Source organism: Odocoileus virginianus, chromosome 27 (assembly GCF_023699985.2).
Source record: "Odocoileus virginianus isolate 20LAN1187 ecotype Illinois chromosome 27, Ovbor_1.2, whole genome shotgun sequence".
Classification (NCBI taxonomy): domain Eukaryota; kingdom Metazoa; phylum Chordata; class Mammalia; order Artiodactyla; family Cervidae; genus Odocoileus; species Odocoileus virginianus.
Window position 1 is genome coordinate 44083805 of NC_069700.1, and position 24310 is coordinate 44108114.

Consider the following 24310-nt stretch of genomic DNA (forward strand, 5'->3'; position numbering starts at 1 on the left):
GCATTCAGGGTCAGTAATTGTGGCTTGCTGGCTCTAGGGCACGCAGCTTTCAGAAGCGGCGGCATTGGGGTTCACTAGTTTTGGCTCAAGGATTCTAGAGCCGGCAGGCTTCATTAGTTGCGGTTCTCAGGCTCTAGAGCAGGGGCTTGGTAGTTGTGGCACCATTGCTCCGAGGCATGCAGAATCTTCCAGGAACAGGGGTTGAACCTGTGTCCCCTGCACTGGCAGGTGAATCCTTATCCATTGTGCCACCAGGGAGGTCCAGGAATGAGCTAGTCTTGGGGCAAGTCCCTCCAGAGTCAACAGAACCCCAGATGTCAAAGCATCAGGATATAACAAATGAAAGACATGATTAATATATTCTGCCTGGGAGTGGAGACCTCAGGGGTTTAGTTTTTGCTTTGCTCAACTGTTGAGACCCTGGCAACCCAGCAGTAGCCTGCAGGCCATGTGGCATCAGCTAATGGGCGTGAGTGTCGTCTGAAGTACAGGCTGGTGGGGCCCTGAACACTCACAGTCCTGGGAGGACAGTTCTTGTCTACCTGTCCTCCAGGCTGCATGGTTCCTTCAGGCCCCGTCCCCTGCATTCAGGGGCTGTTTTCTTCCCTTTGTAAAGTACGGGAAAAGTGCATGGGGAGGGGTCGCAGGGAAGGCCCGCCATCCAAAGACACTTACTCCTGCCTACATGTAGACCCCAAACCTCTCCTTGATTTCACTCATACCAAAGCTCCTTGAAGTTCTCTCTACTCTTTTTTTTTTTTTAAACTGTTTCCCTTTTTCCAACACACACGTCTCCTGTAACATACACACACACAGACACAGTGTGACTGGCCATAGCAACTTGGATAGGAATAGGGAAGGCTGTAGACTGGAAGGGTCAAACTTGTTTGAAAAAAAATAAAGAATATTTTAAAGAATATTTTTAATATTTTAAAGAATATTTTAATTAATATTTTAATTAAAAATATTTTAATTTTTTAAAGAAAAAAATATCCTCTCAATGAAAGCACATCAAGCAGCTCACATTTAGTTCTCCCTGGAGTCCCTGTCTTTCCCCAGCAACCTCCTGAGAGCTCTCTTTACCTCCTTGTTCCTCAGGGTGTATATGAGGGGATTAAGTAAAGGAGTGCCCACTGCGTAGAAGAGACCAAAGAACTTGCCCCTCTTCTGGGCGTAGGGATTTTTGGGCTGGAGGTAGACAGCAATGACTAAACTGTAGAAGAGAGTGACCACGATGAGATGGGAGGAGCAGGTCCCCAGAGCTTTCCTCCATGCTACGGCAGAGTTAATCCTCAGCACTGCCCGGGCAACGGCACCGTAAGAGATAAGGATGAGGGTAAGTGGCATGACCAGGAAGATGACACTGGACACAGCTAACTGGATCTCATTGTAGGTGGTGTCTCCACAGGACAGTTGAATTAGAGAAGGGACTTCACACACAAAGTCATCTATCTGCCGATGTGGGCAGAAGGGCAGGCGGAGGGTCGGTGGTGTCTGGACTGCCGATTGGACCAGACCCATTACCCAGGCCACGGCTGCCAGCTGCCGGCACAGGCGGGGGTGGATGATAGTGGCATAGTGGAGGGGCTGGCAGACAGCCACATAGCGGTCAAAGGCCATCACGGTCAGGAGGACACACTCCGTGGTCCCCAGAAACAGGAAGATGAAGAGCTGGACAGAGCAGCCAAGGAAGCTGATGGTCTTCCTTGGGCCCCAGAGGTGGATCAGCATCTGCGGGACACAGCTTGTGGTGAAGCTGAGGTCCAGGAAGGAGAGGTTGGAGAGGAAAAAGTACATCGGGGAGTGGAGCCTGGGGTCCAGCACGGACAGCAGGATGATGAGTGTGTTGCCCACCAGAGTCAGGAGGTAAGAGATCAAGACAACCACAAAGAGGATTCTTTCAAGCCCTGGGTGTTCAGAGAAGCCCAGAAGGAGGAAGTCCACTGGGGAGCTGTGGTTGACCATGGCCTGTTCCTGTCCAGACCTAGAGGGATGAGGGCTGTCTGAGCTGTGTGTTCCCACCTGTCTTATAATAACTCACCCTGGGTGCTTGTCAGGTTATACCGGGTGGACATTTCTCTTCTGTTGTCACTCACTCAGCCTCTTTCCCAGCACATCACCGTCCAGCAGCTCCTTCTCTTCCCCTGCTCCTCCTGGTCAAATGTGGTCCAGTGAGAGTGAGGAAGCTATGAAAGTGCAGAAGACAGATGGAGACTCACACTGGTATCTCAGACTTACTGAGTGAAGGCAAAAGAAACTGATGTGAAATATGGAATAATTAATTTGTTTTCCTTAATTCAACTGAATGCCTATTTTGTTCTGAGGACTGTGGTAGTTTTTGATATTCCCTTATGTCCGAAATCATTACCAAAGGAATAATTTTTACTAGTTTCCTTCCTGAGATTATCTATGCAGTACTTCCTACTTTGGATAATAAATTGGATCACTCATGTTTTATTCACTTTACTCTCATTTGTAGGAGAGCAACCAAAGGCAAAATGTATGAATTAAGGACCTTTATTCTCTGTACGAAGTGACCCCACCACAGAGCTATTAACTAGGTTATCCTGTCCCATGAAAAAATTGTGATTGGGACTTCCCTGGTGGTCCAGTGGCTAAGACACCGAGCTCCCAATACAGGGGGCTAGGGTTTGATCCCTGATCAGGGAACCATATCCCACATACATATCAGAACTGGCACAGACAAATATTTAAAAAAATTGTGATTTATTAAACTAAGTACAAAAGTGTTTTCTATAAGTAAAAAACCCGAGGACTTCCCTGGTGGTCAGTGGCTAAGATTTCGAGTTCCTAATGCAGGAGGCCCAGGTTCAATCCCTGGTCAGGGAATTAGATTCCACATGTCACAGCTAAAGATCCCACATGCCACACTAAGACCTCATGCATCCAAATAAGTAAATAAATATTTTTTTTATAAAGCCCTAAGCTCAACTTAACATTGCATGCTTGTCACAAATTAATATCAAACAGGCTGCCAGTTGTCTTGCTTTGGAAGTAGAAACATCTATACTAATTGGACCTTAAAATAAGGAAGATGATATAATTAAAAAAAAAAATACTTTCCCTTTCATAAAAGATTACATCAAAAGGAAAACATGCTGAGTTGATATTGAGATATTTAAGTAGAATATAGAATTTGTTGAATGTTTTCTTAATTCTACTCAGTATTTGAGATTTTAAAACTATCTATATCCAAATCTGAAACTTGCAGAAAATTCCCAAGTCTAAAAATTCTTGTTTATTAATTTATTAAAAATAATTTATTAAATTTATTAATAAATAAACTTATTGATTTATTAAATTAAATATAAAGGTTGTATTAAAATTTATTAATAAATTGTTAGTATTTGCCACTTTTATTCTATCATTTCTTTATATACAGCTATATTTATTCAGAGCTATTGGCGAGTAAGTTGCATACATAATGCTTCTTCACACCTTCATATGTTAGCATGTAGTTTCTAATCAAAAGGAAATTCTTTTATGTAAACACAGTGAAGTGAAGTGAAGTCGCTTAGTCATGTCCAACTCTTTGCGACCCTGTGGACTACAGCCTTCCAGGCTCTTCCATCCATGGAATTCTCCAGGCAAGAATACTGGACTGGGTTGCCATTTCCTTCTCCAGGGGATCTTCCGGACCCAGGGATTGAACCCAGGTCTCCTGCATTGCAGGCAGACACTTTAAGCTCTGAACCACCAGGGAAGCCCCAGTATAGCTACTCAATATAGAAAATCCACCATTGGCAAAACATTGACTGTAGCTCATACTCATAATTTTGCTAATAATGTTTTTTATAGCAAATTTCCCCATAAAAGATCCAATGTCTATCACTTACATGTGACCTTGGTCCTATAGTAGCCTTTCCTTAGCTACTGAAATGAACAAGTCTTCAAGTATAAGGTGATGGGTTCAAGTCTCACCAGGAGAAGCAGAGGTTGGCGCACAGCTGGCCTCATGCAGAAGTTCAAAAGGGAGGAAAGGCATAGAAAATGTTGACACTGCCAAGAAATTGAAGGCAAATAAAGCAACGATGATGGGTGTGTGAGAGAAGGAAGTCTGCACAGTAAGGAGGATTCTGGGCAAGTAAGTCAAGAAAACATCCTGGAGAAGGTGACCTGAATCTTTGCTGTGAAAGACAGTTTGGGTCACAGGTGAGCTCACAAACAATCCTAAAGGAAATCAGTCCTGAATATTCATTGGAAGGACTGATGCTGAAGCTGAAACTCCAATACTTTAGCCACCTGATGTGAAGAACTGACTCCTTGGAAAAGACCCTGATGCTGGGGAAGATTGAAGGCAGGAAGAGAAGGGGACGACAGAGGCTGAGATGGTTGGATGGCATCACTGACTGGATATACCTGAGTTTGAGTAAGCTCCAGGAGTTGGTGATGGGCAGGGAAGCCTGGCATGTTGCAGTCCATGGGGTCACAAAGAGTTGGACGTGACTGAGTGACTTGACTGAACTGAGCCCACAGATGGTTGTGAGATGTGGAACCACGCCGGCAGTCAAGGGGCAGAACTGGGGGTCTTCTGAGAAGAGACAGTTGTAGGAAGCCATTCAGGGGATGTGGTGGCAAGCATGGGGTAGCTTTGATGGCAGAAAATGTCCCAGAAGCTTCTGGAATGGGATAGGCTTCCATGTTGGCTCAGTGGTAAAGAATCTGTCTACCAGTGCAGGGGATGCAGGAGATGTGTGTTTGATCCCCGGGTCGGGAAGATCCCCTGGAGGAGGAATGGGAGCCCACTCCAGTATTCTTGCCTGGAAGATTCCAGAGGAGCCTGGCAGGCTACAGTCCATAGGGTCACAAAAGAGTCAACACGACTTCGCTACTGAACAACAACAACAACAACAACAACAACAACAACAACAAAACATCTCTTCATCACAAAGTCGCCATTTTGTGTTAGAAGCTACATTTCATTCCCATTTTGTTAGGACTCCTTTTTGTCTTCTTCTCCAGTTCTTCTTCCATCATTACTTTCCCTTTGAGGATAAGATTTGTTCCCTTTAATAACTTTTTTTTTTTTTTTTTTTTTGCAGCTTGCGGGATATTAGTTTCCTGACCAGGCATTGAATCCATGCAGTGAAAATGTGGAGTCCTAACCACTGGACCGCCAGGGAATTCCCAACAATTTATTATTTGAGTAATAGTGAATAAAATATGTCTATAAGCTTTACAGGATAATAAAGTAAACACATGGCATACCTGCCCCCTGACTCTAATTTAAGAGCAGAACAAATGTTACCCATAGCTCTGGGTACCACTCTGATCACATCTGATCACAAAGAGACATCTTCTCTTTGTCCTTTAGGAAGTAATCGGTATTCTGCTTATTTTAAATTTCTTTTGAACTTAATAGTTGCCCTATTGCTTGTATCTCAGCAATTACCTACCAAGTTTTATTTATCCATCAGCTGTAGAATTTCCCATATTCTTATTTTCTTGGCAATGTGTTGCCTTACTCTGTATGTTATTTCTGGATATCTTCAGGTTCTATCTTTCTTTGACTCTCTGTTCCTTATTTTTGTCTGTCTTTTGTAACAGGTCTTTTCCTCACCCTCTTTCTCTAAGTTCTTCTTTTCTCTTACCCCAAGAAAGGCAAATACTGCCTCCCAGTTACCATTGATTCCAATATTTATATGCATGTTTAATCTTTTATCGGTCACCAAAGAGTCAGTCATTTTTCTAAGAGCTACAAGGTCATGAGATGCAAATTCGGCATCCAGTAATGATAATCTCATATTATTTTCATAGTTATCATCTCTTGAGTGTTTCCTAAGCACCAGGCACTATGTTAAAAAAAATTCTCAATATCTGTATTTCATAAAAACCATGAAAAAACTTGTTGATACTATCCCCCATTTATAGAAGAAACACCCTCAGAAAGGATAAGTAAGTCACCTAGGATTATCCAGCTAGTAAGTGCCAGGGCCAGATTTCTAGATCCTGTTTCATTTGTAATATTGATGATGATATATAGTAATGGATGGGCTATAGGAGAAGAATAAATATGTGACTTACCCACAATCAAGTCACAGTCTCCTCATAGCCTTGCTGCCAGGGCATCCCCATGATATGGAGCTTTTGGACTGGTTCAAGCCTTCACTTGATCCTCACACTGAAAACTAAAAGCAAATTATGAGAAATACTTTATCCTTGAAATTGATTAAAGCTCAGATTTCAGGTAAGGGTAATGATTGCTATGGCTTCCGTCCCCAATCACTTTGCAAAGCACATCGCAGTATATTGCTCCTTATGACAACTTCAAGAGATGGGCACAATTATTATCTTCTTTTTTGGACAAAGAAATGAAAACGAACAGAGGATGAATCACTTGTTCTGAAAGTGTAGCTAGCAAGCACCATTGCTGACATTTGAACCCAGGGTGGTGACTGAGGAGGTCATGTAATAACCACATCCCACCATCACTTTGCAGAACATCTGAGGCCAGAGGCAACCTTTTACTGTGGAGGTTTAATAACAAGTTCTCCTCCTCAGTCCAGGAAGTTAACTTCTCTTTTAGTGGTACTGGAGGTAGAAAGGGAAGAGTGGTGAGGTGATGGAGGGAGTGATCCCAGGACTCTTATCCCGTGGAGAGAAACAGCTCCTCCATTCTGCCAAGACTGGGGGCCTCACAATTCACAATTAATTAGCGACTGCCACTAATCATGGTTAAGAAAAGACAGGAGGATCTAGAGTAAATGTGCCAGAAACAATGCTCCCTCTGGTAAATAGAAAGGTCTCCCTCTGCTCCTCCGTGTCACAGGGGAGTACATGTTTTTTTTTTACTTTTCTTTTTTTTTTACTACCTCCTCCTGAGTGTCATGGGCTTCCCTCCTCGCTCAGCGGTAAAGAGTCTGCCTGCCAGTGCAAGAGATGCAGGAGATGGCGGGTTCGATCTCTGGGTCGGGAAAATCCCCTGGAGAAGGAAATGGCAACCTACTCCAGTATTCTTGCCTGGAAAATCCCACAGACAGAGGAGCCTGGACGGCCACAGGCCATGGGGTCCCAAAAGACTTGGACATGACTTAGCAACCAAACAACAACAACAAGGGGAGCAACAACATGCCTACTCAGAGTAAAGACTGTTTCACATCCTCCCTTTCAATTTCATGTGGTTGTAAGATGCCAGGCAATAGGAAGTAGGAGAAATCTCTTCTGGCTACTTCATGGAGCCTTTTTAAAAATACCATTGAAGCCCTCTCTTCCTGGAATAATGATGTAATGGCTGGAGCACTAGATGCCATTTTGGACCATAACAATGTGGTCTGTGTCCTAAAAACAGCAGAGCTCAAAGGAAGGTGGTCCTGAGTTGCTTTCTTTTGAACACAACTATCACATTGGCTCTGAATCTTCTACTTCTAAATTTTGAAGCCACTTCTATCTTTATGAAGACAAATATTTTTATGTATCTGTTAATAGTAACAGAGCTTAATCCTCAGTGAAATCCCCTGCTGACAGAATAAAGTACTAAGCTTGAGGATGGTTAAATAACTTTCATAAAAGTAGGAAGCAGAACCTGAATTTATTCTAGGAAGGCCTAATGGCTGCAAAGTAGACGTGGACCACTGGCCCACACACCACCCCACACATCCTAGTGCATTAACTACTCCAGGTATTTTGTCCATTTAGTCAGTTTTTACATGTTGCCATCAGACTAAGATCATGGTTCAGTGATAGTTCTTGAGTTGTATATATATAATATATATACTATATATATTTGGTTTATTTGGTTAGATTTGACCAAAAATCTAACCAAATATTAGATTTGACCTCTGATTTTAGCTAATTTTAAATTTCCTTGATTTCAGGTAATATTATAGAGTATATTATTGATCTTTCCAAGTTGTGGATTATGTAAAACATTAGTGGATGTTTCATGTTTGGGAGTAGGGAAGGCACAAGATCATGACAATTAACCTACTATCAGTTCATTTCTGTTGCACAGTCGTGTCTGAGTCTTTGCAACCCCATGGACTGCAGCACTCCAGGCCTCCCTGTCCATCACCAACTTCTGGAGCTTACCCAAACTCATGTCCATTGAGTTGGTGATGCCACCCAACCATCTCATCCTCTGTTGTCCCCTTCTCCTTCTGCCCTCAATCTTTCCCAGCATCAGGGTCTTTCCAAATGAGTCAGCTCTTTGCATGAGGTGGCCAAAGTATTGGAGTTTCAGCTTCAACATCAGTCCTTCTAATGAACACTCAGGACTGATCTCCTTTAGGATGGACTGGTTGGATCTCCTCACAGTCCAGGGGACTCTCAAGAGTCTTCTCCAACACCACAGTTCAAAAACATCATTTCTTCGGTGCTCAGCTTTCTTTATAGTCCAACTCTCACATCCATACATGACCACTGGAAAAACCATAGCCTTGATTAGATGGACATGTGTTGGCAAAGTAATGTCTCTGCTTTTTAACATGCTCTCTAGGTTGGTCATAACTTTCCTTCCAAGGGGTAAGCATCTTTTAATTTCATGGCTGCAGTCACCATCTGCAGTGATTTTGGAGCCCCAGAAAATAAAGTCAGCTGCTGTTTCCACTGTTTCCCCATCTATTTGCCATGAAGTGATGGGACTGGATGTCATGATCTTAGTTTTCTGAATGTTGAGCTTTAAGCCAACTTTTTCACTCTCCTCTTTCACTGTCATCAAGAGGCTCTTTAGGTTCTTCTTTACTTTCTGCCATAAGGGTGGTGCATATCTGAAGTTATTGATATTTCTCCTGGCAATCTTGATTCCAGCTTGTGCTTCATCCAGCCCAGCATTTTGCATGATGTACTCTCCATATAAATTAAATAAGCAGAGTGACAACATACAGCCTTGAGGTACTCCTTTTCCTATTGGGAACCAGTCTGTTGTTCCATGTCCAGTTCTAACTGTTGCTCCCTGACTTGCATACAGATTTCTCAAGAGGCAGGTCCTGTGGTCTGGTATTCCCATCTCTTTCAGAATTTTCCACAGTTTATTGTGATCCACACAGTCAATAAAGCAGAAATAGATGTTTTTCTGGAACTCTCTTGCTTTTTTGATGATCCAGCGGATGTTGGCAATTTGATCTCTGCTTCCTCTGCCTTTTCTAAAACCAGCTTGAACATCTGGAAGTTCACAGTTCATGAATTGCTGAAGCCATCTAGCGTGTGAGATGACCTACTATAGCGCTAGCTTTCCATAGCCATCTGCTTAGCAGCTAGTGATTGAACACAGAAACTGGTTCCCGTCGGTGCATGGTGCAGAGCTTGTGGCCAGTTCTATCTTGAGCCAGTAACAGTATAAAAAAGATACATACCTCTTTGCTCACCCCTTTCTCTATTCCCTCCTCTCTTTTGCTATTGAATAGGTAATACATACACAGGAGGCCTTTGACTGCAGATCAAGAGCATTTGACTGCATACACAGGAGGCCGAGAAATGAAATATTGCTGGCTGTATCAGAAAACAGTGTCACAGTCATCAGAGATTGCAGCACAGTTGAGCTGGTGAGCCCTGAGGGAACTCAGGAAGGAAACAAAGAGTAGCTGCCATCTAGCATCCATCAGACTGCAGCCGTTCCTTACAGTGAGCCCTGAGAGAGCTCAGGATGAGAAAACACAGGATACTGGCCCCAGAGAGCTGAGACGCATATCAAAGGAAGAATTTCAATGAGCCCAGACTCTTACATCTTCCCATAGGTAGAAAAGCACTGAATTCCTTAAGATACCTAGTTTTCTTTTATTAACAGTAATCTTTTATTTCTAGTACCTGCCCTTTGTTGCACAACTTGTATATATCCTAGCTTCCAGTTCACCTTCTTGAAGCAGTTTTCTCAGGGTTACTTGAGATGTTGCTCTGGAGCTTAAAGTTGTGGCATGTCCCCTGAAGAAAACACAACCCTTAACTTTTAGGTTAAGATCATGGCATCTGGTCCCATCACTTCATGGCAAATAGGTGTGGAAACAGTGACTGACTATTTTTGTGGGCTCCAAAATCACTGAAGATGGTGATTGCAGCCATGAAATTAAAAGACACTTACTCCTTGGAAGGAAAGTTATGACCAACTTAGATAGCATATTAAAAAGCAGAGACATTACTTTGCCAACAAAGGTCTGTTTAGTCAAGGCCATGATTTTTCCAGTGGTCATGTATGGATGTGAGGGTTGGACTATAAAGAAAGCTGAGCACCGAAGAAATGATGTTTTTGAACTGTGGTGTTGGAGAAGACTCTTGAGAGTCCCTTGGACTGTGAGGAGATCCAACCAGTCCATCCTAAAGGAGATCAGTCCTGAGTGTTCATTAGAAGGACTGATGTTGAAGCTGAAACTCCAATACTTTGGCCACCTCATGCGAAGAGCTAACTCACTGGAAAAGACCCTGATGCTGGGAAAGATTGAGGGCAGGAGGAGAAGGGTACGACAGAGGATAAGATGGTGGGATGGCATCACCGACTCAATGGACATGGTTTTGGGTGGATTCTGGGAGTTGATGATGGACAGGGAGGCCTGGCGTGCTGCGGTTCATGGGGTATCAAAGAGTCGGATATGACTGAGCTACTGAACTGAACTGAACTTTTAGGTGTTAAATATATGTTTTTAGTCGATGATGCAAAACTGAAAACAGTAATAGCACAAGGCACATAATAAGTAAATCTCCCTCCCATTCCAGTTCCTTAAGCAATACAGTTTCTTTCCTCTCAGAGATATTGCAAGTATGCATATTTCAGCATATGTGTATATATATTTTTCTTTTTAAAAATAATAAAATTATACATTTTGTAACTTTATTCTTTTAGTTAATTACTCTGTATACACTTTCATTTATTTAATTCCTTGTTGATAAATGTTTCCATTTTTTGGATGACAAGTAATACCACATGAATATGCTTGTATTGATACATATCTTATTTCATACATACATAAGTATACTGATAGAATAAATTCCTAAAGTGAAATTGCTCTGTTTAGGATAGATAGATGAAAAAAAAATTATTTATAGGTTTGGTACCACAAATGAATTATGTAACATATATAAACTCTAAAGTGTAATTGTGTCATAATCAACACTTATGGTTTTTACATTTTTATGACAGCTTGATGGCACACTATATGGTCTTAAACACTAATTATTGTTTTGCTTGTATTTATTTCCCCGTAGAACATTTATGTTTTAGGTTATAACATTATTTTATCTTTAATTGACTGAACATATGTTTTCTCTTAATTAATAAGGCAACATACATTAGTTACATTCAATACAGTGCTTCACCAAACATTAAGCTCCCAAAGTTAAACTTTAAACTCTAAATATGACAGGCTGGGGCTTCCCTGGTAGCTTATCTGATAAAGAATCCGCCTGCAATGCAGGAGACCTGGGTTGGATCCCTGGGTTGGGAAGATCCCTTGGAGAAGGAAATGGCAACCCACTTCAGTATTCTTGCCTGCAGAATCCCCATGGACAGAGGAGCCTGGTGGGCTATTGTCTATGGGGTCACCAAGAGTCAGACATGACTGAGCACAGAACAGCGTGTGACAGGATGAGCTATCAGAGGGTTCTTAAATGTCTTATTCGCTGTTGAAAATCTTCAAGTGACCCCTTTCAGCATTTAGATTGGGCTTCATTTATTTAAAAAACAAATACACTCTGAATTTCAAAGTAGCTTATCTCTTTCTCCATCTCTCTGTGTAGTTTTGCTTGTTTTGAGGAGTTATGAAGAGTATCACACTCCCTGTAGTCTTCTTGGCCTTGTTTACTTTCACTCAGCCGGTATGTGGCATGTCCATCCATATCGTTGCTTGCAGGTATAATTCAACCATGTTCATTGCTGATGCTGTTCTACAGTTCAGTTATCTATTTCCCTATTACTAAAAGGTATTTGGGTTGTTTTAGTTTGGCATGTCCATTTTTTATTCTGACAAATATTTTCCAAATGGTCATTCTTTGAGATTAGACAGACTTTCCCTACAGCCATTATTAAATAAGAATTCACAGATGCATTTTGATTGCATTTGCTTGGCATTTCTTTTTATTTATTTATGGCTATCTGAGTCTTCCTTGCTACATGGACGTATCTCTAGCTTCTGTGAGTGGGGACGTCTCTCTAGTTGCAGTACACGGGCTTCCCATCGCAGTGGCTTCTCTTGTTGCAGAACACAGGCTATAGGGCCAGCAGGCTTTGGTAGTTGTGGCATATAGGCCCAGCAGCTGTGGCTCCTGGGTTCTAGAGCACAGGTTCAATAGTTGAGGCGCATGGGCTTAGCTGCTCCGTGGCATGTGGGATCTTCTCAGACCAGGGATCGAACCTGTGTCTCCTGCATTGGCAGGCAGATTCGTCATCACTGAGCCACCAGAGAAGCCTTCTGATTGGAATTTCTGAAGCTATATTCCTGATCTCAAGGCAGTTTTACAAACTGTTTCATGAGTGTTTTGAAAGAGATGGGAAAGAGGCTTCTGCTCCAGGGAGTCCCAGTAGGGACAGTGCCATGCCCTAGACCACCAAGTCAGCTAGGGCCAAGCTGGGAGGCTGTGGATGTCTGAGACTTTTGTTTTAAAACCTGCCAAAGTTTCCACAGCATGATCTTTGAACTTGGCTAGTTTGTTAGGGGGGCAAAGGAAAAGAGATCTTTCTGCCTCTGAAAAAGTGTATTGTGACAGAGAAAAAAAACAAGGCAGATGGACACTGTGGTGAGAAGCAAGGAGGAGTCAGTTCCCAAGAGGAACCTATAGACAGCAAGGGACATCGGGATGTTTGGGACAGCCCCTCCCCCTGATTTAGGCTGGGAGGGAATTTCACATAAGAAGGGAGAAAGGCAAAGAGAGATCAGAGTCCAGATGTGTTATTCTCGTTTTTTGAAAGGACTGAGTTTCTCGGAATCTGGATCTTATCTGGGGAGGGAATCACATGAACTAGCTTTTCCTGGGAAAATCTGTGGCTTGCCCTAGAGTAACTTAAGGCTGTAAAATCCCCAGCTCCAGCAGGTGGTTTTTCTACTGCTCTGTGGAACTGCCTCGCAGTGTTGTCTTTTATTACTCACAGTCCTGGGAGAGCAGTTCTCTCCCAGGGTGCAGTCTTCCTCCAGGCTCTGAGTCCGCACTCGCCACTGCTCTTTGCTTACCTCTGCCCAGGCAGGCTCTGCCACATGCATCCAAAGCCTCCTTGCATCCTCTGCTTTCTTTTATCTATTTATTCCCTTGACTCGTACTTTTCCGGTAATAAAAAGGTATGCAAGGGCATATACTCCCCACCCTTCTTTCCACTGAAGTACAATGTGAGAAGATGAGGACTGTAGAAATAGAGGTTTGCATTTGAACCCTTACCTGTTGGTTAGTCTTTCAATTGTGTCCAAGTCTTTGCGACCATATGGACTGTAGCCCGCCAGGTTCCTCTGTCCAAGGGATTTCCCAGGCAAGAATACTGGAGTGGGGTGCCATTCCCTTCTCCAGGGGGTCTTGTGGATCCATGGATTGAACCCATTTCTCCTTCACTGGCAGGTGAATTCTTTACTGCTGAGCCACCAGGGACGCCTGTGGAACCGTTACTTACCAGCAAGCACTAATATGACTGTGGGTAAGTTAGCATCCTGTTTATCCATAAGGGTACTAATACTTACTAGTCAGAATCCTAAATTACTTAATGAGGTGTTATTTAATAAAACCTTGTGCAGTTCCTGTAATATAATTGTATTCACTAAGTGTTATTTTCCTATTATTATTCACTTACTTATTCATTCATTTATTGATTTACTCATACATTTGGTAAATATTTAGTAAGAATGGAGTGTCAGACAGCCTGGGAAGTGTTGAAGATACAAGTTAAGACTTAGCCATGACCCTCAAGATTCTCACTGTTTACTGAGGGTGAAGGACAAGTATGCTGGTGACATTTCTAGAGAAACATGCTCTGGGAAGTTTGCTGAAGGAGTATAGAAGGACAGAAAATGGGCATGTAACCCAGCATAGGATGGAAGAGAGTCAGGGAGGTCTTCCTGGAGGAGACGCCACTTCTGTTGTATATTCTTATAAATCCATGGTGTTGGGGGTAGAGTTAAAGGGAAAGTCATGTTCAATGATCTGGTGGCAGAGAGCCTGGCATGTTAAAAAATACACAGGGAATTCAGGACCCCATGCACGGAAAGAAGTGGCTAGACCTACAGATCTGCAGTTCAGGGTGGGGCTGTGGATATAGATGTGAAGCGTATCAGCAGACAAATATCACCCCTGGGAAATATTCCTGGGATCCTCCTCCCTCTGAGAATGTAAACATTGGCACCAAGGTGGTATAGGTGCCAATATTTATTCCCAGGCCAGAAAGGCAAAGCAGAAAGGGTATGAAAAAAGAGTGATTTAATTTAAAGCAGCTTTAACCATCTATTCTCCCTCTTCTGTTTCCAATAATGATGTGGAGACCTAAGAAATTGAGGCATGCAAATAAAATGTGAAAACTGAAAGCTGTTTCCTCAAGTCTGCTTTGTACAGCTTTTTCTTTCTCTCTCCAGACCCAACACCCATCCTTGTCCTGCTAGAGGAGTTTCACTTCTTCTTTCACTCTCAACTTGATCTGACATTTTTCGCCTGGCCACTGATGATGTTTCAGAGTTCCCAGATCTTACTGGACAGTGCATGAGGGGTAGCCCTTTTCTACTGTGGGGTAGCCAGAAGTCACAATCATGTTTTCTAAACAGAGAGACTCTTGGAACCTGCAGAAATATCTGAAGGGAGAAGAGAAAGTCAGGGCTTTTAGTCTATTCCATCAGGTTGCATTCTTCCCTCTTCATATTCATTCTGTTTATAGAAAAGTTTGTCTACCCCACAAAGTATATTTAAACAATAATTAGTTTTACCAACTTTATTAACTATCTATTAAGAGCTTCAGTTAAAAGAACATGGTTTATGTTAAGCTTGTTGAAATATTGGAATGAGTTCCTGGATCCCATTACTTGTGTAGACACTTCTGCAAAGCCAAGTTCTCTAGGCTGGAAACTCCTGGAATAAAATGGGATCATGTGAAATTTATCAGTGAATGAAGGGACAGTAAATGTTCACTGAAAACCAGTAAAGAAATTCACTTGACTTCTTTACAGACTTTTTACTTTGAAGTACTTTATTTGGAGCACTTTAAATACATATTTTATTTTGAAAAATGGGTTTTATGGAGATGTTCTGAGACTTTCAGAGAAAGCAGGGATTAACTTGAAATGTTAGGAGATCAGAGTGATCAAGAAAATCCTCTGAGCATGCACAGTTTTTGTATTCTCTCTCTTTTTAAAAAAATTATTCATTTACTTGGCAGTGCCAGGTCATAGCTGCAGCAGGTGGGATGGCATGGGATTCCTTCGAGGAGGCATGTGGGATACATTTCCCTGACCAGGTTCAACCTGGGTCCCCTGGATTGGGAGCTTGGAGTCCTAGTCACTGGACCACCAGGAAGGTCCGCTCTCTTTTTGTCCCCAATCCAAATCTGAAGATTCAGGGGTAAACAGCTCCTTAGGCATTTCTGAGGTCACACTAGTGAGGGTCCAGGGGTAAGGGTGAGGAAATAGAGGCACTGTGGTGCGACAAGTCTATGTGGTTGTTTTGCATGTGGAAGGTGGGAGTCACTGTTTGATTGTTGGCTTCAGATTGTTCTCAAGTAGTGGATTTGGTTTCCAGGTTCTCAGATAGCGTGAGAAGAATGTTAGAAAACTCAAGACCCAGGAATCTAAAGTTCTTTATATAGGACATTTATAAAAAATTTTTTCTGAGTCTGGAAGACACTTAGGAATTCTCTTCAATCATATCATTTTATAGACCAGAAAGCCAACATCCAGGGAGGTGAACAGGCTTACCCAGGTTAATTGAGTGTCAGCCCTGGGACTGGAACTCATGGCTCTTCTCAGTCCAGGGTTATTTATGTGTTTTCTCCAGGTCAGCTTCACACATTCTGCTAGGCTAGGGTTAACAGGCTGCTCCTGGTCACATCACACATGGCAACTCTCCCTGTCCTCTCCCGGGCACCCCTGTTCTCACGAAGTTCTCTGACTAATGGCGGGGGTGGGGTGGGGTGGGGGGGCTCTTAAAAGCTAAGGGGAGGACCACCAGTGTTAAAGGTCTTCAAGCTAGTGATGGTCAGAGCTGCAGGCTAGGAAGTCACAAGTCAGGATTGGGAGTGGTGGGTTGTAAATCAGGGGAAAATTCTCAACAGAGAAAGACCATCCCATGTTTGGAACAGGGAGGACAAATGGGTTGACTGTGGGGCCAAGTGCCTAATCATAAGGTATTTTTGTTTACTGACTCCCCAGTAGCAAAAGTGAAAGTAACTCGAGGAGGTCTGACAACAAAGGGTAGAGGAAAACTTGAAAACCACAGCACCCAGGCAGGGGATTTCCAATTTAGCTGCTTATATAAACTGGAGGCGAGGTCCTTTGCTCTGTCTCCTGATTCTGCTCCTCTGATTGCAGACATGGCTACTGTCGTCGATGTGAGTTGGGATTTGATACTGAGGGTGGGGAAAGGGAGAGGACCTCTGAGGCATGGGAGAGAATCGGGAATGGATGAGGGACAGTGCTGGGAGGTGAAGGGGGGGGTAAGTTGCTGGAAAGGCATCTGGAAGGGGAGGAGATGGGCATTGTTTCTTATTGAGTATGAAGAAAGTTTCCATGAAGAGAACCAGGTCGCTTGGCTCCTGAGTTCTCTTGCATTGAGACCTTGCACTGGTCACACTTAGGGGTATGTGGTAGGACTGGGCTTTGTGCTCAGCACGGCTGGCAAGACTTGAAACTATGGGCATATTTCCTTGATCCTTTTCTCTCTTATCCTGTTTAGGCCTCCAGGGCTCTTAAACTTAAGCTTTCTCCTTGTCCCAAAGGAGAGGTCCACAGGATACATTTATTTTAAGCTGTATTAACAACTGTGTAAGACATATGCTTTACAAAAAGAACTTGGAATGAGGCTAATGCTTAGCATAGAAAAGTGAGGGTTCAGTGAAGAAATGTTTGTGACATCTAGTTTGGGAAGATATTTTGAATGAAGCCTGAAAGAGGTCCTCCAAGACTTTCAGGTGATAGCACAAGAGTGAGATTCCCTGTGTTCATATTATTGAAATGAGACTCAGACGTAGTCCCTACTTTCTGTGAGCTGGACCCTGATTCAATTAAAGGAGGGATCATATTCTACAACAGGTGGATATAAGAACAGAGGAAACAGATGAACAGGTGATATTGAACATAGCTTCACTACAGTGTGTGGGTTATTATTTAAAGCATTAAGAAAGAAACTAACAGTACAGAAAAGATGTGTTGTAAACAGAATTTCCTTCTAAAGAAGTTATAGTCATGGAGGATAGCCATGTGAGTATTCCATTAGGCTGTCAAGTCTTGGGAATTCTGTTTGAGAGCTGTTTTTCAAATCTGGTGTACCTCTTTGGATGCTTTCTAGTTATTTTTAGTTTTTGACATTTGACATTTATCTGGAGAGGAGACAGGTAAATAAGATAGGAAATTATCAATAACATTTTACAGTGGATAAGAGGACAAAGGGATAAGACTGGTTTTCTTGCATTACGACCTGGAAATTTCAAAGACAAGTTTCAAACAAGGGAGGGGCACAGCTTCTTGTAAAGGATCTGGAGGACCAGATAGGCAGAGAGGGGTGGGAGCAATGGAGGAGGGGGTACAAAGGGTGTAGAAGAGGGCAGGCATTCTAGGCAACTGTCTCTTGGCCACTTTTGTCCAGGTGACTGTCCACTCTGAGCAATGGAGACCAATGACCTTCACTGCCCATCCGGGAGACAGAGTGAATAAGATCAATGAACATGTCCGGTCTAGGACCAAGGTTCCCGTTCAGGACCAGGTCCTCCAGCTGGGCTTGACGACCCTGAAGTCCCAGAGAACTCTGTCATCGTATGGCATAGACAAGGAGACGACCATCCACCTCACCCTGAAGGTGGTGAGGCCCAGTGATGAGGAGCTGCCCTTGGTTTTGGTGGAGCCGGGTGATGAGGGGCAGAGGCACGAGCTCCAGGTGCGAAGGTCCAGCTCAGTGACCCAGGTGAAGGAGATGATCAAGATGAAGACTGCTATACCCCCTAAGAAGCAGATTGTGAACTGCAATGGAAAGAAACTGGAAGATGGGAAGATCATGGGAGATTATGGCATCAAAAAGGGCCATTTACTCTTCCTGACATACCCCTGCATTGGCGGGTGACCATCCTGCAGATGGAGTGATAGCAGAAATGAAAGAGCTCATTTCCTCTTACTTCTTACTCACTAACCACACCCTCTGAAAATCTTCCAACGTTAATGTGAATGATAAGTAGAAAGAGAAGATTTAGGTTGGGCTGGTGAAGAATGTTGTAGAACATTTCTAATTCATTGATTCTTTCATTCTCACATGATTGAATAGTTGCAAAATTGCATATAATACATTATATGTTGATATGGTAGAATATATTGGAATTTGAACACCTATTAGAGGTAATATTCAAAGCCAGCTTGCAGTTTGATCCTGAATTGGTTCTGTTTGACTCATAGAAAAACTATTTCCTTTCGCAATCAAAAAGAGTACATTTGAGGTTGTGATCCATGTTCTTCTAATTACTGTGTTTGCATCTATGTTTAGCGCAGTGCTTCTTCTATCATATCACTCAAAAATTGTTGAGCTACACTTACTTTCTACTTACAGAGAATAGTGAAATGCTTTATCACAAAGTGAGTTATTTACTGTGATGATTCCAATCTTATTAATAAATAATTTAGAAATTCAATCAAATGACTTTCCCTCGCCTTATTTAAAGCTATTTGTTATGAAGTGAAACTTGGCAACATGCCCCTTTTTACTCTCTATTTCTCACACTCTTATTAAACCATTCTTATTTCTGGGGATGATGGTGGTCATGGCAAGGTATTCATGGTGGGAATCTAGAGATTTTATACCTCTAGTGGGGGCTCCTTGGGAGTAGATGTACTTTAGGTGGGAACAGATTTTTAGAAAATTGAGTGATTGTGGAGTGGGTCTCTGGCCTGACTGCCTTAGGCTCTAGCAGGTCTTCTCTGGCTGAGGGTTGGTTTCTGGGTTGACCCCAACACTCTACCCGCAGTCTGGCTGGTGGAGTGTTCCCCTCTCTGCTTCCTCCATCTCTCTCCCTTCCTTTACTCCTCTGTCTCACCACCTTGGGTCTCCTTCCCAATCACCTATATGTTTTTCTTGTGGCCTGAAATATGTCCACCCTCTTCCCCACAAGTCTCTTCTCTTCTTTCTGTCTCAAGAACCACTTCCTGCAGAAGCCTTTCTGAACTTAACCCCATTCAGCACGAACTGCACTTACAGGTGTTGCTCACTATAATTGTGGGTCAAGTTCTCCGGGGTGGGCGCTGTTTAACTGGGTAGCAGTGCATTTGTTTGCACTGATTCCCTGCAATGAGAGACCGTGTCTTCTTTTTTTTGGATGGAATCTCCCGCAGGGCTGAGTCTATGATTTTATTGTCACTTAGGGATATGTCTGATGACAGACACCATGGGGTCTTCCATGGCCTCTTCCACTAGACTGGGATCTTCATACATCTCTTACCATCTCTTACGGACTCTTGTCTTGGGGATATGGTAAGCCTGAAGATGTGAAAGGTCCTCCCCAAATCTCACTTTCTTATTTTCATCAGCTTAGGAGAAAGCCCCAGGGCCATCTTCGGCTCAATAAACCTGCACAGTTAAAGGACATGGGGGGGGGGGGGGTTTCCCTACAGCACAAGAACTTTTCCTGATGGGAGGAAGGGGAAGGGACCTCCCCATTAACCATGGGCTTCTTAAGGACAAATCTTATGGATTCTTATAGAGAAATGAACAGCCTGAAGGATAAACCCTTTCCACTGGGCATTCCCATCCTTGGGTCCCGGGGTAACACTCCCCTCCTTCCATCCCCGCCTGACTCACTGTGCATCTTGCCCTCCCCCCACACCCCCCAGGAGCCTCCTCGCTGCCCCCTTCACTTCCTTATTCCTGAGGGTGTAGATGAGTGGGTTGAGGGCCGGTGTGACTACAGTGTAGAAAAGAGAAATGAACTTGCCCCGCCGTTGGTTGTAGTTGTGCACGGGTTGCAGGTAGGTGTAGATGGCTGAGCCATAGAACAGGCAGACGGCTGTCAGGTGAGACCCACAGGTGCCCACCGCTTTCCTGCGGCTGCCTCTGGTCCTCATGCCCCATACAGCGCGGGCCACGCCGCCATAAGAGGCCAGGATGACGGCGGAAGGCACCAGCAGGATGAAGACGCGGGCAGCAAACATCTGGCGCTCGGTAGAGTCCTGACCGCCGCCGTCGCAGGCCAGCTGGAGCAGCGCGGGCAGCTCGCAGATGAAGTGGTCCACCCGACGGGGCGCGCACAGCGGCCGAGCGGCCAGGAGCGCGGTTTGCGCGGCGGAGTTGGTGAGGCCACCGAGCCAGGCGGCGCCGGCCAGCGCGTGGCAGAGACGCGGGGAGGCGAGGCCGGCGTAGCGCAGCGGGCGACACACGGCGGCTGCGCGGTCCAGAGCCATCACCGCCAGGAGGACGCACTCGGCCGAGCCCAGCGCCAGCGATGCGCACAGCTGCGCCAGGCAGCCGCCGCGCTCCAGCCTCAGCGCCCGGCCGCGCAGGTTGGCCAGCAGGGAAGGCACCACGCTGGTGGTGAAGCCCGTATCCACCAGGGCCAGGTGGCAGAGGAAGTAGTACATGGGCCTGTGTAGTCGCGGCTCGCGCACCGCCAGCAGCACCAGCGCCGAGTTGCCCATCAGAGTCAGGAGGTAGCAGAGGAGGACGAGGACGAAGAGGACAGGCTGCAGGGAGGGCCAGTCGGAGAAGCCCAGCAGGAGGAAGCGCTCCTCTGTGCTGTGGTTGCCCTAAAGGGAAACTCGTGGGTTTGGAAGGACGACACACACGGGGCGATGTGTCCCTTACAAGCAATGGAAAACCCGGACCATGGGAGTGGGGAGGGGGAACAGATGGCAGCACACACATGCGTAGGTGTCCATTGGAGCTCATTTACAGACCTGAACCCTTAGTTTAGGAAGGCAGCCATATATATTAGTATACTTTAGTTATATATTTACCAGAAAATTCTATGAGGAAGGTAGAATCTCCCTCCTAGAGATGAACAGACTTGGGCTCAGTAAGGTAAAGCATCCCAAGGGCATAAATAAGTGAGTGGCCCTGTGGGTGTGTACTCAGGACTGTTTGATTTCCAAAATCAGTGTTTTATCAGTGGCTTTCCTGCCAGAAGGAGAAATTTTAATTTGTGGTGAATCTCTCTTCTAGGCTGTGTCCAATGCCCATGCCACTCCTGCTTACCAGCTACTGTGATGAGCGTGAACAACACAGATGGACACACGTGTACTAGCCTTTAAATCCAGAGTCATCTGGTAGAGGAAGACCACTAGTCAGTAGACCTGGGTTTCACCTAGTAGAACTCGCTTTGGCTAATGATTTGATATGGGGATGTCACTTCATTTCCTCCCACCTCAATTTTCTTCCTGTGTGAACCACTGAGTTTGAATTAAATGACCTCTGAGGTTCCTGTACTACCTTCCTGGCTCTCACTTTAATAATTTTTTTTTTCATTTTAATAACTATTTTTCAAACAAAGTAAAAGTGGATGCAAAAGTCTTAACCTTTGAGGTAATGCTGAATCAAATTCTAACAGTACTGAAACCATCATGTTTGATGTGATGGGTAAAAGTTGCATAGAAATCTTCCTACTGCATAGTCCCTGACAGGTATCCTTATAAGGATTACTTATTTTAAAAATCATATTCACTGTTCTTAAATTATAATCCTGTATTTTTTATTGTTCAGAAAAGAACCTTCTTCCCCCTAATACAGCATTGTATTTGTATGGTTTTCTCATTTATCTTAAGCAGAACAAGTATTAATGTTTTGATTAACAATAAGGGTTTGGGGGACTTCCCTGGTGGTCTAGGGGCTAAGACTCGGCACTTCCAATGCAAAGACCCTTTGTTCAATCCCTTGTCAGGGAACCAGATCCCACATGCCACAACTAACAGTTCACCTGACACAACAAAAGAGTCCTACATGCCACAATGAAGATACTTTATGCTGCAACTAAGACCCGGCACAGCCAAATATTGATAAATAAATAAATATAATTTAAAAAAACACAAGGATTTGGGAGTCAGACTGCCCCTATTCCATTCTTGCTTCTCTCATTTCTTACCTGAGCAACCTTGGCCAATGTTGTTTAACCTCTCTGTGCCTCAGTTTCCTCATATGAAAGTAGAATTGGTTAAGTAGGTCAAACATGTAAAGCTCTTAGATCAGTTTCTGACAACGTAGTAATGGTGAATAAATGTTAACTATTGAACCCTATTTCATATCAGGAGATAGGCTTTTAGAGGGTTCCTACACTAGGTAAGGACAAAACTGGTGTGTGAATTTATATCCCTTTTCATATATTCACTCTGACCTTATGTGAAAAATTAGATAATACCCTCATTTTATACAGTAAGAGAGGAGGGCAATTGAGGTTAAATAACTTGCTAAAAGTCATAGTTTGTAAATACCTCTCAGGATTTCAACCCAAGCCTGATTAATTTGGGGATCCTTGCTTTTTTTAAATGAACCAGGCTCTAATATGCTAAGGACTGTGATGGATAAAATTTCATACAAAGATTTACCTTTATTTCTGGATAATATTATAGTCATATCAGAGATGAAAAAAGTATGAAAGCTGACATTCAGGCTTATGGTTCAATGGCGTTAGGGACACTGAGTTATAAAAAGTCAAATTTTCTAATTCTTTGGCTACATAGACACACAACAGTTCAGCTAGGCAAGCCTTTAGACATTCTTTTGCAAACCCACCAAACTCTGAAAACAGGCACATGTGGTAAAATAGAACAGACATTTTTACTGCCGATACACACAAATTCCCAAACACGTAGCTCAGAGATGTTTGTACACACACACAAACACCCCATAATCCCCCTCAAGCATCCAGAACACAAGTAAGTCAAAAAATATTCTAACGTGTCCTCACACATCATTTGGTGTTCTAGAATGCACCCTCATCCATAAGACCATTTTTAAAAAATGGGATTCGGTAATAAGCCTACCTTCATGTCTTATTCTTTGGCACTGATGTTTAGGCCTTCAGCTAACAGATGAGAGGCTGGTCTCTTGCTCCTGCTCTGGATTCTCTGGGTTTGAAGTGGCTTGGGAGGGATGAAAGAAAGGCCAAGTCACATGACTGTTGATTTCTGGAATGGGTGCCTGAGATCAGAGCAGTTACCTCAGGGAAGACTTAAGGTGTGTGCTTCTTGCTGGTCAGCAGAGGAATGAATAGAATGTCCTGGGGCAAGAAGCCCCATAAGTCCTGGGATACACTGAGATCCAGGTTGAGGTGGTGATGTGGGTTCCCGGAGAACCCTGTAATGAGGTTTAGACAAGGTGAGGACCTGGCCCTTGTGGTGATGGCAAATCAGTATTAGCTGGTGGTGGCAGCAAAGATGTCTTTCCTTAAAAATGCTTTTTAAAAAATGAAGAAAAGCCCACATCTCATTTTATTAGATTTGATTCTTATGTGTTAGAAACAAAAAAAAGAAGCATAAAAATGTTTTTTTAAAAATAGAAAAAGTCCATGTCCCATTTTATTAGATTTGATTATTTATGTATTTAAAACAAACAAACAAACAAAAAACATTAAAATGTTTTTAAAAAATAGAAAAAAAATGTCCTTCCCGATTCTTAAGGGCAGAGCAGTTGTAGAGAATGAGGAAGGAGCCAGGGAATTAACGGATTCCTGTTATTTAGAGAGAGGGTGGAGCTCAGGGGACTCTATGACCCTCTCCCATAATTAGTTCTTTGTATGGAGGTGTCCGGAGAGAGAGCTCTCCCAGGGTAGGCAAGGGAAAATACTAGAGGGAACAGTCCTTTTGGGCAGAATGTCCCTGGCAGTGTGTGGAAGCCAGAGGCAGCACGATTCCTTCTCACATGGTTGCTACTCTTAATTTTAAGCTGGTTTAGGGTTTCATTCTCTGCTGGGTGACCTTCAGTCAGCTGTTTGACCTCAGTGATTCTTGGTGTCACCATCTGTAAAATGTAGGTAGCAACCCTGACCTGTGGGAGATGGTGCAGATTTGATGACGTCATCCTCAGATTTTTTTTTTTTTCATCCTCAGTTTTGAATGCAGCTTCGGCTCTCACTTCATCAGCTTTACCCCCAACATTCTTCATTGCTGTCATTTCCCACCTCACCCACTTTGCTTTCCTTTGAAACACACACATATGTATGTACCACTTTACATCCCCACCAACAGCACACCAGGGTTCTCTTCCCCACATCCTCACAGACACTAGT

At 43.6% G+C, this 24310-nt stretch overlaps 3 protein-coding genes across 3 annotated transcripts; 1 reads left to right on the forward strand and 2 right to left on the reverse strand.

Annotated features, from left to right (window-relative positions):
* Positions 1-1026: 1026 nt before the first annotated feature.
* Positions 1027-1965, reverse strand: LOC110122440 (olfactory receptor 2H1). The gene has a single exon (XM_020869954.2). It carries the CDS (start codon positions 1963-1965, stop codon positions 1027-1029), a length of 939 nt encoding a protein of 312 aa, XP_020725613.2.
* Positions 1966-16344: 14379 nt separating this feature from the next.
* LOC110122441 (ubiquitin D) lies at positions 16345-18738 on the forward strand. The gene is made up of 2 exons (XM_020869955.2): positions 16345-16450; positions 17704-18738. The coding sequence occupies exons 1-2, from the start codon at positions 16433-16435 to the stop codon at positions 18172-18174; spliced, it is 489 nt and encodes a 162-aa protein (XP_020725614.2). The 5' UTR covers positions 16345-16432; the 3' UTR covers positions 18175-18738.
* A 1154-nt stretch (positions 18739-19892) lies between these two features.
* LOC110122439 (putative olfactory receptor 2I1) lies at positions 19893-24102 on the reverse strand. The gene is made up of 2 exons (XM_020869953.2): positions 23944-24102; positions 19893-20837 (listed from the first exon to the last, which is right to left on the reverse strand). The coding sequence occupies exons 1-2, from the start codon at positions 24100-24102 to the stop codon at positions 19893-19895; spliced, it is 1104 nt and encodes a 367-aa protein (XP_020725612.2).
* Positions 24103-24310: the final 208 nt, after the last annotated feature.